Genomic DNA, 15,943 nt, shown 5'->3' on the forward strand with positions numbered 1-15,943 from the left:
TTTGGTTTTGAGTGCAGCTCCTTGACAGAACACCAGTTCACCCTCAGGATGAATTATAATAACTTTTCCATTCATGCAATCATGAAGTTGATTTAGCACATTGGGACAATGGTCGGTCTCAGGACTTTTGTTATAGCCAGCAGATGTCTGGATAACGGATATCCAGAGCGAGACTTTCTATTCTGCGCAGATTTAATTGTCAAAAGTCCAATTAGCAACTCGAGACGCAAGAAAGGAGTAGGAGTTTAGAGAAAACCCTGGTATGAACTGTTTACATGCACGCAAACGAAGCCCACTCAGATGTGATTGGTCAATGCTGCTGGGAGATGACTCCCATCAAACTCAGTCGTACATTGCATATGGCACTAATTAGCAAATGCTAGCACGCTAAAGTAAGACCCAATGGAAAAGTGAGTCTCCGTCAGCCCCTCTCCTGCTTTGTGTTTCATGGATTTCTCCTCATAATATTTAATTTGCTTCTTTCCTTTCACAGCTCGTTTTGTCGCACTCTCTCCATCCCTCCGTGTTACCGTGTTGTTTCTTCTCACCGGTCTCTGTCTGGCTGGTTTTTCTGTTTTGTGTCTCTCCCGTCAAAATAAGCGAAGGTAAATAAATCCATATTAGGGGACTGAGCGAGAGAAGGAGGAGGGATAGAGGGAGGGGAAATGGAGAGGTTAATGGAGAGACGCAGGGGGAGCGAGGGAGTAGGATGGAGGAGAAGAGCTAATAAAGCAGGGATAAGGAGGCTTAGAAAGTAATGATAAAATGTAGAATGACGCCTTACGGTTGATTTTGCACTGCCGTGTGTGTATGTGTGTGTGCTGCTTGTTTCCCTGCGTGTATTTGTGTGTGTGTGTGTGTGTGTGTGTGTGTTCTCGCCTGATGTCCTTGACTATATGACTGATTATATCATTGCTTCGGGTCCCGGTTAGAGCAGACAGACAGAGACAGACTGTACGTGTGTGTGTGTGTGTGTCAGCGTAGGTGTGTGTCGTTATGTGTGAGAATGATTGTGTCTGCTTGAATACACCCACTCCCACAGGTCTGCAAAACACTGCGTCACAAACAAGGCCACCTTGCTTGTTTTTATAGAAGCCTCCTCCAAACAGTACATGGTGTAGCTGGCGTTAACCTGTAAAGGTCTCCAGGTTGATGCCAACAATGTGGTTACTGCAACACCTCCTCCCTCCTCTCTCTTCTTACCCCTGCGCTTCCCCAGTAGGTGCTTCTCACATATCTAAAATGAATTGTTTCTATCCCAGCCCCTCCTATGTAATAGATGAGGAGAAGATGTAACGAAAAGATGTAAGTGAGGGAAATGAAGAGACAGATGAGAACCACCTGCTGGGAGATGTGAAGAAAAGATGTAAGGAGAGCGGAAACACGTTTGTAATGACATGAAAAATCCTTCCCTTTTAGCAAGATCTAAAGCATCGCCAGTTTACTGATGATGGTGTCACCTGTGGTGTTTGTATCTGTACAGTTTAAACTGTCAGCGCCAGTATGACAAAACAAAGGAATGATAGAAGAACATATTGTATGTTAAGGAGAAGGTGTTCACATATCTTTTCCAGAGCTTCACAGCAAAAAAGCCTTGGATCATTGATCATGATCTCGGCTTCCGGAGACTCTGATTACACCGGACAGTCTGTATTATATGTTTTTTTTGTTTAGTTTTCATTTTTTTTGTTCCCATCTGTTTGAATTGTTTAGGAAAATGCTGCAACAAGTTATTACTGTGAAGTGACTGAAATGTTTTTCTGGACAACTAAACCTCATCCGACTTTGCATCAGCACAGGGATGAGAGGAGAATGACAGTCACACTCTTGCCTCTGACCTTTGACAGTCAAAAGTAACTCCACAAACTCACCAAAAGAAAACTTCCAAGGGTAGCTTACAGAGACTTTGACTCATCACCTAAATGAGCTGAAGATATGCATGTAGTCAACACTGCAAAGTGAGGGGTCAGTGCTTTCATTGACAAAAACTACTTGATGTCTTCCCGCATCTGTTCTTCATGTTCTGCAACCTGCTCTTGTGACACTAATACAGGTTTATGCTCGAGCTGAACCATGGAATCATACTTGAGCCTGAAGGTTTGTTTTTATCAGTAATGACTAAATCATGAGCAGCCTGAGCTGGCAGACCGTGAAAATCCTTTAGAATCTGTCGGGGCTGAAGGAAGGTCTGACATGCTAAAGGTCTGACATGAAAAACACAGTCTGCCTGCAGAACCTGACAGAGCCTCCCTGTTTTAGAGCCACAGGTTACATCGGACTGCAGATGAGATGTGTGTTAGTGGTAGCTTTTCTATGACTTTTATAACACACTTTATCCATTACAGCTGTGTCCTCTCACCTTTAGCTCATGATGATATTAATGGACAGCCTGCACAAAGACGAAATGGATTTTAATACCTACTTTTTAGTTTTATCTAGCATATGATTGAATTCCTGAAAAGAGCAACGCTCATGACCCAAACGCCTTTCTGAAAAACTCAGGGATTTTCAACTAAGCGATCGAAGCAGCCTCGCCACAAAGGAGAAGCACACCTTGTCTGTTGACTGAACAGTTGCAAAAACACATTTATATGCAGCCGATATGCAGATTTAGATGGATCCTAAAAAGAAAAGTGTTCATGAATGATGAGCTGCCAACAGTGAAAGTTGTATATGGTTCCGTGTTTATCACTCCAACAGAATAGCATGTGTCACCTTCCTCCCTCAGAAGCTTGAATGTGCCCTGTGAACGCATCAGCACCAGTGTATACCTGACATATAAACCACGCTGGTGCCTCCCTCTCTGTGCAGGTATTTCGTACCGACTTCATCACGGCCATGAAGCTGCCGGACTCGGCTCAGCTCGGCCCGGACGACTTCTACGTGCTCTCGGACCCGTGGAGACAAGAGTGGGAGAAGGGGGTGCAGGTCCCTGCCAGCCTGGAGGCCATACCAGAGCCTGTGGTCAGGTAGGACACACACCGAAACACACACCACACACATACATGAACAGCCAATAACTCATGCATTGAGACTGATGTCATGTAAATGAGACCAGCACATAAAGTATTTGTATTTGTGAGTGGATATTAATTTCCTGAACTAATTTGAAAAAAACGTGACAAAGTGAGTTGAGATACCAAAAGGAATAGTTGTTGAATTACACAGCTGGCATATTCATGAATATTCATAAACACATTTGGGAATGAAGTACATCATTACACACACCATGTTCCTGCAACCTTAGTTTTACACCTCATGTAAGATACACATGGACATGGCAGAAAAAAAAATGCACAACAACACCGACTGAGACCATCAACTCTCTGCTCCTTCACTCATTCTTACAATAACACACTACGTGCAGCAGGTTTGGATGCACATGTTGGCAATGTCACACACACGAGCAGGCTGGTAGGCAGATGTGTGCAGGCATGCTCTTCGACCCACTTATCTTCACTCTCACAGTGTAGGTTAGCCTGGGCTTGCTGCCTCTCTCTCCCTCTCCCTCTGTTGCCCTGGCAGGTTGTTGTGGCTCACCAGTACTACTGCAGCTGCTTCACATACCCATGTGGTTATGTTGGCATTCTAGGAACTAATGAAAATGCTCAGACTGCAGAGTAATGCCCATTAGACGGATATGTCACACTGGGAGGCCACACACAAACACAGGCATACATTCTCTCTGGATGACAGACAGATGATCCACCGTGTGAGATTCAGTCAGACATTCTCTATCCAACAGTTTTTTTTTTTTTTTTTGGCCGTCATCTGCTAAGGTATCTCATTTTCACAGACAGGTTTTCGCACATGATACTTTGAAAACTGCGGTGAGTCGTTTTCACCTCTTTGATCGGTCAAGGTTTAAGTGTGTCTTCATGTTTTCACACTCGAGCGGCCCGAGTTCTGCTGCATTTTGTGCTGTTTGGCTTCTTTTATCTCACTCAGTTCAACAACAAGATTGGAAAAGAGGTGCTGTGTCAAAGACTTAAGTTAGTTCAGTTTCCACCAAATACATTCAGTCGTAACGGTTCAAACAAGATTTATTTTTGATGGCTGTAACTGCAGAAAAAACGAGGTGGTTTTTGATTATTGTCACAAAAACTGAAAACTGTTCTGCAGGGCTTTAACAGCAGCACTAAGTGAGCATTTGAAAACATGGCAGTCAGCTCCAATGACATGAATAAACACTTAAAATTAAACAAGCAGAACGTAATTCATATCTCAGTGTTGCCAAATGAAATAGCATACCTAATGTGGAAACCAGAGAAACTGAAATGAATCTTTGACCAGCAAGTGGAAAAGGCTTGCATTAGCAGTTTTATTTGAGAAGAGAAATCGACTTCTCGTACTAAAAAAAACCAAGAAATGATACATTTAAACGTGCAGTTTGACTACAAAGACTGTTTAACATCCTTTGGAGTCTGAACGAGGGCAGAAGACAATGTAGATGAAAATGTTTTTTATGGTGCCTAATCTTCATCATTGTAAGATGTGAGAGGATAAATGTTTCACCCTCACTGTTTACACCGTCTAATAGGTTAATGTCTCAGTAGACAAACACATATGTCACACACACAGACACACATAGACACAAACAGTATGGAGCCGACAGATTGAAAAGAGCCTGAAGGCAGAGAGATAGATGAGCAGATTGGGAGAGAAAGAGCAATGGCGAAGACAGATAAGGATAGATGGATGAATGGGGGCTTATATATTATCTGATGTGTGATAAAATGATGCAGTGACATACAGTGGTGCTGAAATGGAGGGATGATGGATAGATGGGGAGATAAAGGAGAAGAGGGGTGAGTGTAAGTGTGACTGAGCTGATGATCTCCGTCAAAGTCCCCGACAGAGGTATGTTCATCTTAATTTTGTCGTCAGTCATCTCGAAACCACTGCGCTTTGCTCCCTCTGCCTCTCTCTTTTCCATTCCTCGCTCTGTCCCTTTGAGCTGAGATCACCGGCGATGCTTGAGACTTCCCATTCAAGCCCCTGTGGTCGGGGCAGAATTAGCGGTAGGAAACCTTTTTCCCACACAGAAGTGATGTCTTTTCAGTACAGGGTAAAAAACAAGGACTTTTTTCAGTTAATATTTGAGCATAAACCAGAACTTCAATAAAACTATCACAAAGCCGCCAATCTATATCTGTGACAAGGTTTCAGGTAACGTCACAGATTTTGCATTTAAAAAGTCACCAGGAAGTTCCAATGCATTAGACACATTGCATTACAATACATTGGTTCCAATTCAGTGGAACTTTCTGGTAGTTCCAGTGAAAGTTCCTATACAGCAGTGAGGGTCCCGCAGAGTAACGTATACTAATATATCAGTCTGTGACTGTGCTCGTAATATCCATTAAAGTACACAAAGTCCTGAATTGGCTCGTTGGAAGCCTTGGAAGACTCTGAGTAGATTTTATTCCACTGCGTTATAACAGGATGTTCAGATATCCGCTGTGAGAGTATACATCGTCTGGCAGACAACAAAAGAATTTCAAGCAACTGAGTTTTAGGAGAAAAAGAGAATCTCTGTGAAATTGGGGCGAGACTAACAATGCAGTGTTCTGGCATAAAATCAGACTGGTGCACAGTGGGCGCTGACGGGCTTCTGCCGTAAATCATGTATAAGAGGTCCTGGTGCTTAGCTGGGAGGCCAAAGTAACTACTACTACTACTACTACTACTACTACTACTACTACTACTACTTCCTAATATCGATTACTATAACTGAAGTCTGTGTGTTCTGGCCGAAATTAGTACTGCTCACTTACCGTTTCTGCACGCTGCTGGGAAGTAGCTAGGTCTCATTTCTCATAAATAACTTGTGGTATGGGATGGGTGTATAGACTGATTGTGTAACCATCGATACTGATTCTAGCATTTTAGGCAGGATCAGAGGCATTTCCAATACTGGTATCTGAGCTACCGTCCTTGTAGGGAGTTAAAACAAAAAATCTATAAGGCTGATGTGATTGATTCCACTCATATTTCTGTTCATTTAAGGCTACAGCCAGCAGCTGGTTAGCTTAGCTTAGCACAAAGACTGGAATCAGGTGGTAACAGTTAGCCTGGCTCTGTCAAATGTCAGCAAAATCTACACAGCAGCGCCTACAAGGCTCCCTAATCAATAGTTATTATTCCTTCAAGGTTACATGATGTATCTTTAATTCTAGGCTTTGTTCGTGTTGAAGAGATTTTGTCAACCTAAAACTGAGAGTAAATTGAGGAATGATTTGGAATTGAGTTAATTCCTCCCTCTTCATTTATTTGATGTTTCCTTTTCTTTTCTTTTAGTTATTTTTGTCCTGATCCAACCCTCCTGTTTCCTTTTTTATATCTGTCTATGTCTTCATCTTTCATTGGCTTCCCACCTTCCCCTCTTACTTTTGCTCTAGTAGAGCCGGAGGCGCAGACACATTTTTCTTTTTCTATTTTTTTTATGAATAATGACATCATCTCCAAAAATTGTTGGAGAGGAAAAGGGCTGCGGGCCCCGTCTGGCTTTGACAACACTCATCTTCCACATGTCTCTCTCTCTCTCTGGACCAGATTTGGCTGCTGCAACATGATTTTTGGTGAAGCTGTTGTGCTGTTTGGTGTAGAGGTCATTAGGGTGTGATGTTGCCGCTTTTTTTTCCCTCTGCTTAACAAAACACTACTGGAGAGGCACAGAGAGAGGAGGAAGATGATGATTCCTCAGCTCTCTATCCCTCTCTGCCTCTCTGTCCTTCACCTTCTGTCTCCCCAGTCTCTCTCTCCCACCCTCTGCCTCTTCCTCTTCCTCTTCCTCTTCCTCGTCCCCCTGTCTGGCCGTCTGTCCTCCCCTCCGTCTATTTGTTTTATCAGCCTCTTCCCCCTCTTTTTCCCCCTTCTCTCTCTCCCTCTCTTTCTCATTCTCTCTCCCTCTCCACAGTTTTGTTGGGGCCGAGTGGAAGTAATTAGCCGTTGCATAACACTGGCTATGTGCAGACAGTGAATGGGGCTTTGGCAGAGACTCGACAGCCTCGGTCCCTGGTGACAACGCCGAGCCGGAGAGGAAAATAATTACACATACACATGAGAAGATCTGCCCCTTTTCACAAAATGAAAGAAACGAGATAGCGGTTATTTTATTTATTGCTTCATTTTTTTCCCCCCGCGGACTGGTGGCCGCGTCGGTGAATGTGAACCCGTTGTTTGTGGTTTGGCTGAACACGCTGGCTTTCAGTACAGCGTGTAAAGCTGCGGGCAGTCACTGGAAGCATTACATGGAGAGACTTCTTACCAACATGCTTTATGTGCTGCTGGACAAAAAGATCGATTGTGCAGATGGTACCTTCAATTGCTCAACTGCTTGGTTGGCTTTCAGATTGTTTTTACAGTTCTACAGAGCTGTGATATTTGAAGTTATTGATTAATTAGGTGACAAGAATCAAGAATTCACGGCGCTCATGAGATGTAAAACTAAGGCTGCAGGACACTGGTGAATATCATGTGGTTCCCAGTAGTGGAATATCTGAAGGTCAGGTTTCCAGCATCTGTGATTATATGCAAAACTTGGGTCAGGCAGGCATGGAAGTCATGTAAAACCTTTGGTCCACATGCGTTAATCCCAGCCTGGAGGGGAGGGGAGGTGTGGACAGACACCGAGAGTGGATATAGATACTGTCTCTGGATAATGCAGCAGTGCCTTTAGTGTGTTGATCAAGTTTGGTTTGGCTTTATTCTGTCTCTGACATCCTGCACTTACTATAACCCACGCATCAAAATATTAACAAAAAAGAACACTGTAAAAACAATGGTTTAATTCCTTAACCCGGTCATTCAGTTGTACTCACATCCCTTAGTTAAGCTTCAGCTACACAATTGAACTTGTCAACATGTCAGCATGAAAAAGTCAACTTAGTTACTTTATTCCAGTACTGAAACTATTCCCAGTTAAGTGTAAAGTGTGATGCTGTAATGAGTGAATTCAATACTAACTTTAATCATGGATATCAATGTTTTCATTATTGTGAGAACAAACAACCAGAGCTTATCTTCAGATATATTACAGACATATCGCAAATGTGCATCTCTTGTTTTCTACAAATATTGAAAAAGACGGATCTCAGGAGAGTTTTAAAGTCCAAGTCCACTAATATATTCACATAATTCACCATTTCAAGTCAAAAGACTTGAAATGATGAATTATGCTGCCTCATATTTTAAGTGCTTCAGTGGTCTAAATTGACTTGAAATTAATAAAAACATTAATTCAGTCCAACACACAGTCTTGTCATGAAGAGATAACCTGGCAAATTCACCACTGGATAAAAAAAAAAAAAAGGAGATGCAATGCTTTTCATCCATTTAACATTTGAGCAATTTAGACAAATATTATTGAAAAAGCCATGTTTAGTTTTTGGTACAAGTCCTTCAAGCATACATGCGTAGAAAATACATCAACTTAAACACAACAGAAAGATGGGGGCAGACTCAAAAGTCAATTCCGACAATTAGCCTGCCCGTATTATGACAATCTGACAACCGCCAAATACTGAACACATTATAACATTACAGAGATGTCAGTTCACACTGAGCACGTCTGAAAAAACATTCAGTGATTTGTGAGGGCTTTTTTTGCACTTTGTGGACTTGTAAGAGCTACAGACTTGGCAGATTCGGACTGAGTCAACTTATAATTGCCCTGGACCTATCCCAGTAAAACTGATTGAGTTGGGATGGGGGCTTTCAGGGGAAGTGTATATGTCCATAAGCTTTGCATTCAGGTTGCAGGTACGGAGAGGAAATGCCAGCCGACATCATTTGAATAGATGTTTTCCTATGGAACATAACACAGTATGCAAAATAACTGGCTGTTACTCATTAAACAGGCAGCTTCTGTTCATACTTTATATAAACAAATATATCTGATCACACACACACACACACACACGCACACACACACACACACACACACACACACACACACACACACACACAGATCCTTTCACTGGGTAAGTAAGACAGGGTAGCAGCGGGTCAAAAGGCTAATCGGCAACTAATGACTCAGTGACTGTCTCTCTCACACACACACACACACACACACACACACACACACACACACACAGATAATGGATTGAAGCAAGCCTGACAGCAGTAAGATAGATAAGAGAGATGGTGAGAAGGACAAGTGGCTGGATAGTAAAGAACGAAGACAGTCTAAATGTCATGTTATATTCAGTTGTATTTAAAGCTTTAATATTTGACATTTTCAGCCACTGCTGGTTATTTCCCCCACCCATGCTCTTGTTATATTGTTGACCTTAATTTAGTTTTTATCTTACGTGTTGTAGCTAAATCGTTTTTTTCAAACTGTTACGACATGTCATTGAAGTTTTGGGACACAGCATACCACAAGTTAGCCCAGAATCATAGCTCATGTTCATTATCTGTTCTGGTGGTTCATCTAGATAAAGTGCTGTCCTGTGGCAGGCGTTTCTTCACCTTATGTACCACTTCTTGAGTGGGAATGCATGTAAAAAGTCTGAGTCCAGTGTTATTTCTCTCATCATGCTGGTGTCATTCTTAACATTGCGGGAACACCTGAGAAACTCAGGAGGATCTTAAATAAAAATCATATTTCTGTTCACTTCAAACATAGCAACACACTGAGGCAGAAACTTGTCCATCATGAGGACACAACACCCAGGCATAAACAGAGTAATGTAATATGCTGTTCAATGCAGCCAGGAATGCATACGTTTGTACATTGGGGAGACAAAACCACCTCTCTATAAACGAATGGCACAACACTGGAGCGCCAGCTCCTCGGGTAAAAACCATGCTGTCCACGTCCATCTGAAGGAGAAAAATCATTCCTTTCAGGATAACAATGTAAACATCTCAGCCAGAAATGACTGATGGTTGACAGAGGAGTAAAATAATCCATCTATGTCAAACTGGAATGACCAACTTTAAACAGAAAAGGTGGCATTTAATATTACTTATCACCCACAACAATGCTGTACTGAGTTCCCTCCCCAGACAGCTTAACAACCATTCACACCCAGGCTCACCTAGCCCTAGCAACCCACACGGAGGACGGTTTGACCAGCGACCCGCAAGTGGCCCCAACGACTCTGAAGAGCAAAACTCAAATATGTCCTTAACTGTAAGGACACTCCCACACAGCCTGCAACTCCTCTCCACTTAGTTAGAAGTGATGAAGCCTCTTTGATGAGAGGCGAAACGTCTTCAAGAAAGTGAAACAAATCCATTTGCCTACGATACAGCACTTAAGACTGAGAACGCTCATCTACACAATTTTGAATATTGTGTCTCAGCTAACAGAAGTCTGCTTTGCAATACTTGTAGAGCTAGAGGAACACAAAACAGCTCTGTGTCAAATATTATAAGGTGTAGGAACTTTTAAAACACATAAAAGACATGATATTCCTTCATATCCTTGGAGAAATTCTGTAACTTTTCCCATCTGAAAGTAAGAGAGTCAGAAGGGACATGTAAATAAAATGTGTTATTCCTCCTCAATGTATCTGAAGAAGAAAAAATGCCTGTACTAGTACATCAGTGACAAAATAAAAACACAAGGAAAACAGCGAGGGAAGCAGGGAAAGAACAGTGTTAGATGACTGAAAAAGCCCCTCTGGGATTTTTAACCGCTTGGCCCAGCTGCAGCCTGGTCCACCAGCGCATTAGTAAGTCGCTCTGTGTGTGAATGTGCGTGTGTGTGTTCACTTTTCACTTTTATGAGTGTGTTTTGTATGTACACACTTTTCTCCGACGCGTGTTTGATGTATCAGAACGTCCACAACAGCATCTGGAAATTCCCCCAAGATATCCTCTGCTCTCTCCAAAGCAGCTCCTCATCAGATAATAAGATGACTCAGAGCAGCATCACCAGCCCCATGATGTACTGTACAGGGTCACTGGGTGCACATGGACTGATTGCTTCCACACACTACTCAAGTTTTTTTTTTTTTTTTGGTCATATGTTGTATTGTGGCTCTCTGTAAATGTCGGACTGCCAGAAAATTGAATGGATGAATGAAGGACTGACAGGCTGGTTTGCATCTACGTGTTGAACCTGTTGCTCTGGGAGTCACTGACTACATGGATGACATACAGACTGAGTAGATATGTAAAGTGGGAGATGGATTTGATTAATGGTAGACTTTATAGACTGTTTGAATTAATGATTTACTGTCTGGCTGAAGGAACTAGACCTACAAAAGTCATCACAACTTGCACCCCTCATTCAGATGTCTTAGTCCTGCTGCTCTGTATCAGCTGCAAAGATTATTGTTTTATACAGATTTTGAGAAGCTGTTTCATGCAAAAGGACCTTCAGACTTGAACAGTATACTATGTTCGTGGAGTATTCGGTGTTCTGTAGAAGAAATTTAGAAACCTTTGGTGTGTCTTATGCCTAATTTCTTTGTGGAATACATTTAGATATTCTTTACTGTATGTTAAATCATCAAACTTACCTTTTTCTGTGACAATTTTTGATGCAACTGGAACATTCAAGATATTCAAGTTTTACATGGTTCATTTGTGTATCATTCAACATTACCAGGGTTTCAAAACAAAATTGAGTGAGTCCTTTTCAGTACGATCGCAACGAATGAGACGAAAGACCATTAAGAAACTATTTTATGTTGCTGCTGCTAAAACCACTAGTTTTGGGTGGTCTGTGTCCCATTAGGTACATTCGTGAATCCTACTTTGTTTTCCCGTGCTGTTCTCAGTTTTATAATTGCTCCCAGTAAAAAATGGTTAACTCTCATCTTCAACCTTAATTGGTAATGTTAAAAAACCTATCCCAGCATTACTGTGCACCTACGCACATAGCAAGGGCAGGAAAATATCGACTGCAAATATTTCCCATGAAGAACACTCAACGCTCTGATAACACTCAAATAAAATGTCAAAGTAAATATATTGCACTTTGCGCTAAATAGAGAGTGATTACAGACAAGGAGTGAAGAGGGGATAAGATCTAGCTGAGTTGTTGACTAGATGTGTTGTGAAATTGCCGACTGATTGATGGGATACTTACTGACTTGATGACTTGTGTACAGATTTGATTCCTTGATGAAATGAATGGCAGCCAGAGATGAATCAGTGGCTTATTGACCAGAGCAGTCAATTGGATGGATCACTTACTGACCTGTTGATGGGCAGTCAGGGCTACAACAAAATCCAAATTCACCCACATTAACTCATCACCGCATTGCTAAGAGGGGTCAGCGGGTGTATTCCTGACCGCAGGCTGATTTGGTTGCTTTTGGCTACATGGGCTAGTGAATACGAGAACTATTTTTCTTAAAGTATGGGCTAAGAAGCCAAATTGGACCCTTGAGCCTGTATCTGGTGGGTCCCCACATGACAAAACTAATAACAAGTTATGGTGAGAAATAGCTTTTGATGTCTTTCCTGGGGGAGAGGGGCTTAACAAACTTCCCACTGAGGCTGGAGGGGGAACTGTAATGGCAAATAAAGCAAAAATAATGATACATTCTCATTTCTGGACGAGTGCTCAGAGTCGCCGGGTACATCTTTCACCACATTTAATGGAGACAACTTCTGTGGTTGAGCATGCCTGGTTGATTGAGTCATTGACTGGCAGAATGACTGACCAGCTAACTGGGTGACAGGTTTATTGACTGATTGGGTAAATAGCTGACTGATTAGCTGCCCCATTGATAGAGGTGCTTGCCACTTGGCTGTCAGACTTTTCTCTTGACTTAATGAAACACAATACAGAGGTGAAATCCATGCCATTATTCAAGAACACATTTTCTGCCTCTTCGCCACTTGACTGGGTCAGCGGGGCTGTCGCTTACCACATTTTGGGCTTGCTGCCTGACTGGATGACCGACCACAGCGACCGCTTGCCTGGGTGGCTTTCTTGTCGACCGCCTGGCAGAACAGACATTCCCCTTGACAGAGTGAACGGATGAGTAAAGGGTCAATGAGCGGTTGAATGAAAATAAGAAGAAAACATTTCCCTCTCATCACCTCAGAATGTGGCAGGGTCACCAGGAGCATTATTAATCAAATAAAAGACAAGCTGCCTTGTTTACAGACTGATTGCAATGACTGACATCTGGCAGGCTGAGTGAACTTTCTACTTGTACCCATGGCCATTATCCAGCCAAACAGCAGAATGACTGTTTGTGTGGTCCAATCTTTGACCGCATTTTTGGCCAGCTGCCTGACTGTATTGACTGACCTGTTGGCTTTCTGACTGGCTGGCCGACCTCACTGAAAAGTCAGTGCTGGCAGGCTGACTGAATGACTAGTTGCCTGCCCGGCTGGCAGGCTGACTCTCTGACCACAGTGACTGAGCGCTGGCCAGAACCGAATCGTCTTTTTTTTTTCTTCCTTTTTTTTTTTTGGTTCCAGCGAGTGAGTCAGACTCCAGCTAAACCCGTTCACCTCTGGAGACTTGTGGGCAAAGTTTGGGGACTGTAACCTGGGACGTTTAAACAGTTCACCTCCAAACAATCGTTTTGAACCTGCTGAGCTGTGTGTGTTTGAGCTGGCAATGCAGCCTGCCAGAACCTAAATGTTTTTGCATGTGCCTGCTTCACATTCCCCACCCAGACATTGACTTGTTTTGTGATTTATTTCACCCTTATTCACCCAGGGTGCTGTTTTTAAGTGTCAGTGACAGAAAAAAAAATCATTTGGAAACTTTATCGTAAAGGCAGTAAATAGTTGATAAATGGATGCAGCTTTTCCTTAAAACGGCTCTGACTGTGTGTGTGTTTTTTTGTGTTAAGGCAATTCCCCAGTTCACAGCTCAGCATGTGTGGCTTGTGGTGTTTACTGCAGGCTACCCCCGGGCTCAGTGTGGGTTGAATTTGTGTGTATGTGTGTTTGTATGCATGCCTCTTTGTTGTTCCCCACATGGATGTCATGTGTCATATGAGTAAACCCAAGAGCTATGTGTGGGAGTCTGGGCCACGTGTGTTAAGCATTAGTGGATGTGCAGTTAATGTATGTGCGTATTTGTGAGTTATACCCCTGGTATTTTGTCGCATGGGAATATCATCCTCCTCTGTTCTCGCTCCACTACACCAACACACTCTCCCTCTTGTTTAGAAGCACACATATTCACTTCACTTCACTCTCTTTAAAGGACCAGTCAGCATCCTCTCCTCTCCTACAGGAGTTCCTCTGTGGTGTGGCAGATCAAAGCCCTTTGCCTTCTGCACTGTGGGTTCAGCAACATCTGGACCACGGCGTCCGTCTTTTACCAGCCTACCATCTGCCAACTGGTGTGTGTGTGTGTGTGTGTGTGTGAGTGAAGGAGAGACGAAGAGAGAGAGAGAGTGAGACACAAGAAAAGATGGAGGGTAGGTAGTGGAGTTCCCCTTCTCTCTCATCCACTTATCCCATGCCACACTTAAAATGACAGGTTGCAACTGACACTTCCTTTCCTACCTCCTCTTCCTTATCTCCCTCGCTGGGCGTCAGTGCCTTGCTCAGAGTCACTTCAGTAAGGGTTTATGCAGGTTTTTGTGCATTTCTCATTTAACCCAACCTCCTTGTTCTCCGTCCTCCCACGAACACTCTCAGCTTGGTTTCTAAGGCGAGGTCATTGACTTTTAACGGTCACATAAGGGAGGCTGGAGCACCCTGCATGGCTAGTTAAACCCAACCGCCTCCAGGAGAGTAAACACTGTTTACTGCTACTTTGTCTCCCAGCGGAGGCCTGAGGCCCAGACCTTACATAAAATCCCCCCCATGGATTTCAATGGATGGATGGATGGATAGGAAAAAGGTTGCTATCCCACAAGATGGACAGATAGAGATTGATGGACATGGTTTTGAGCGGCGAGACAAAATTGAATCCGATTATATGACCGCCTTGCCATTTCCAAAGACTTCAGGAGAGCAAGTCACATGTTCAGAAAATCCACGAAACAGCAATCTCATTTTGATTTGGACAGTGGACATGCAACATAAAGGAAGGTCAGATAAGTAGATGTTGTTCACATGCAGCAAGGGTTTTCTATTAGCCCAAAAAATAAAAAAGACAAACCTCAACAATTAATTTCAAACTTTAATCATCATCTAATCTCTTAAATTTGGCAGAATGCAGCAAAACAACAGCAGCAGCAGGGGCCCCACAACCAGAACTTTGGTCCAGAAAAATCTGGAGCATATGTCTCCATGTCTCAACTTATAGTTTAAAAGCATAAATGTAGTTAGTCAGTGTGCAAATTGTTAGGTCCACCACAGTCTTTACCGTGTGATGCAGCTCTCGCTAATCCATTTTGTGAGGGTTCCAACTATGCACTTGTGAGTAACCACACAGGTGATAACCAGTCAGCGTCCTTTGGGGAGCCATCGGCAGCCCCGGGTGTGGTTTGGGTGTGACGACCAGCATGAGAAGGGACTGTTCGTTTGAAAAAAGCAGTGGTAGCTCCTCAAGACGTTAGTGAAGCTGCTGTAGCATCAGTTATATCACAACTGGATGGTTTATTCCCTGAAAGAAGAGCAAAAAAAATAAAAAATGGAAATGGAGTGGAAAAGATGTTTCCGGTCTTCTCCGGACTGGCTTTGGTATGAGTTTAATTTCCCAACGGGCTCCAGTGATGGCTTCACTCTCCACTCTCTGTTGTCTGCTAGTAATACATGGTGATAGACAGATGGTTCATCCAGTCACCTGCCAAGTATGTTTTGAAAGTGCCTGCCCTTTTCCAAACAGTTTCTAACGGTGCGGTCTAAGATGGTTTGGTGTAACAAGCCATTTGGCAGCGTCAGGGTAGCTCAGTGTGTGATTTGTAAAGGATTGATGGGGGAGATTGGGAAAGGGGAACCTGAAGGCACCTGTGGCCTCGTAATGAGTTTCAACACACATAGCTAAGACAGAACAGGACCATACAATTGTCAGCATGGCTCATAGATAATCATACAGGGTTTTACAGCAGTTGGGCAG

General features: G+C 43.0%; 1 protein-coding gene across 3 annotated transcripts in view; it reads left to right on the forward strand.

The window, feature by feature from the left end:
• The window catches only part of jade2 (jade family PHD finger 2), a 187,133-nt gene that overhangs the window by 53,882 nt on the left and 117,308 nt on the right, over positions 1-15,943 (forward strand). For all 3 annotated transcript variants that reach the window (XR_005078508.1, XM_037119163.1, XM_037119164.1), the window contains exon 4: positions 2,812-2,969. Coding sequence is in view for 2 of the 3 variants with exons in the window: in XM_037119163.1 (XP_036975058.1) it covers positions 2,812-2,969 (158 nt within the window). In the remaining variant the exon portion in view is untranslated. The remainder of the gene's footprint in view (positions 1-2,811; positions 2,970-15,943) is intronic.

The sequence above is a fragment of the Acanthopagrus latus genome, chromosome 13 (genome assembly GCF_904848185.1).
Source record: "Acanthopagrus latus isolate v.2019 chromosome 13, fAcaLat1.1, whole genome shotgun sequence".
In the NCBI taxonomy this organism is placed as follows: Eukaryota; Metazoa; Chordata; class Actinopteri; order Spariformes; family Sparidae; genus Acanthopagrus; species Acanthopagrus latus.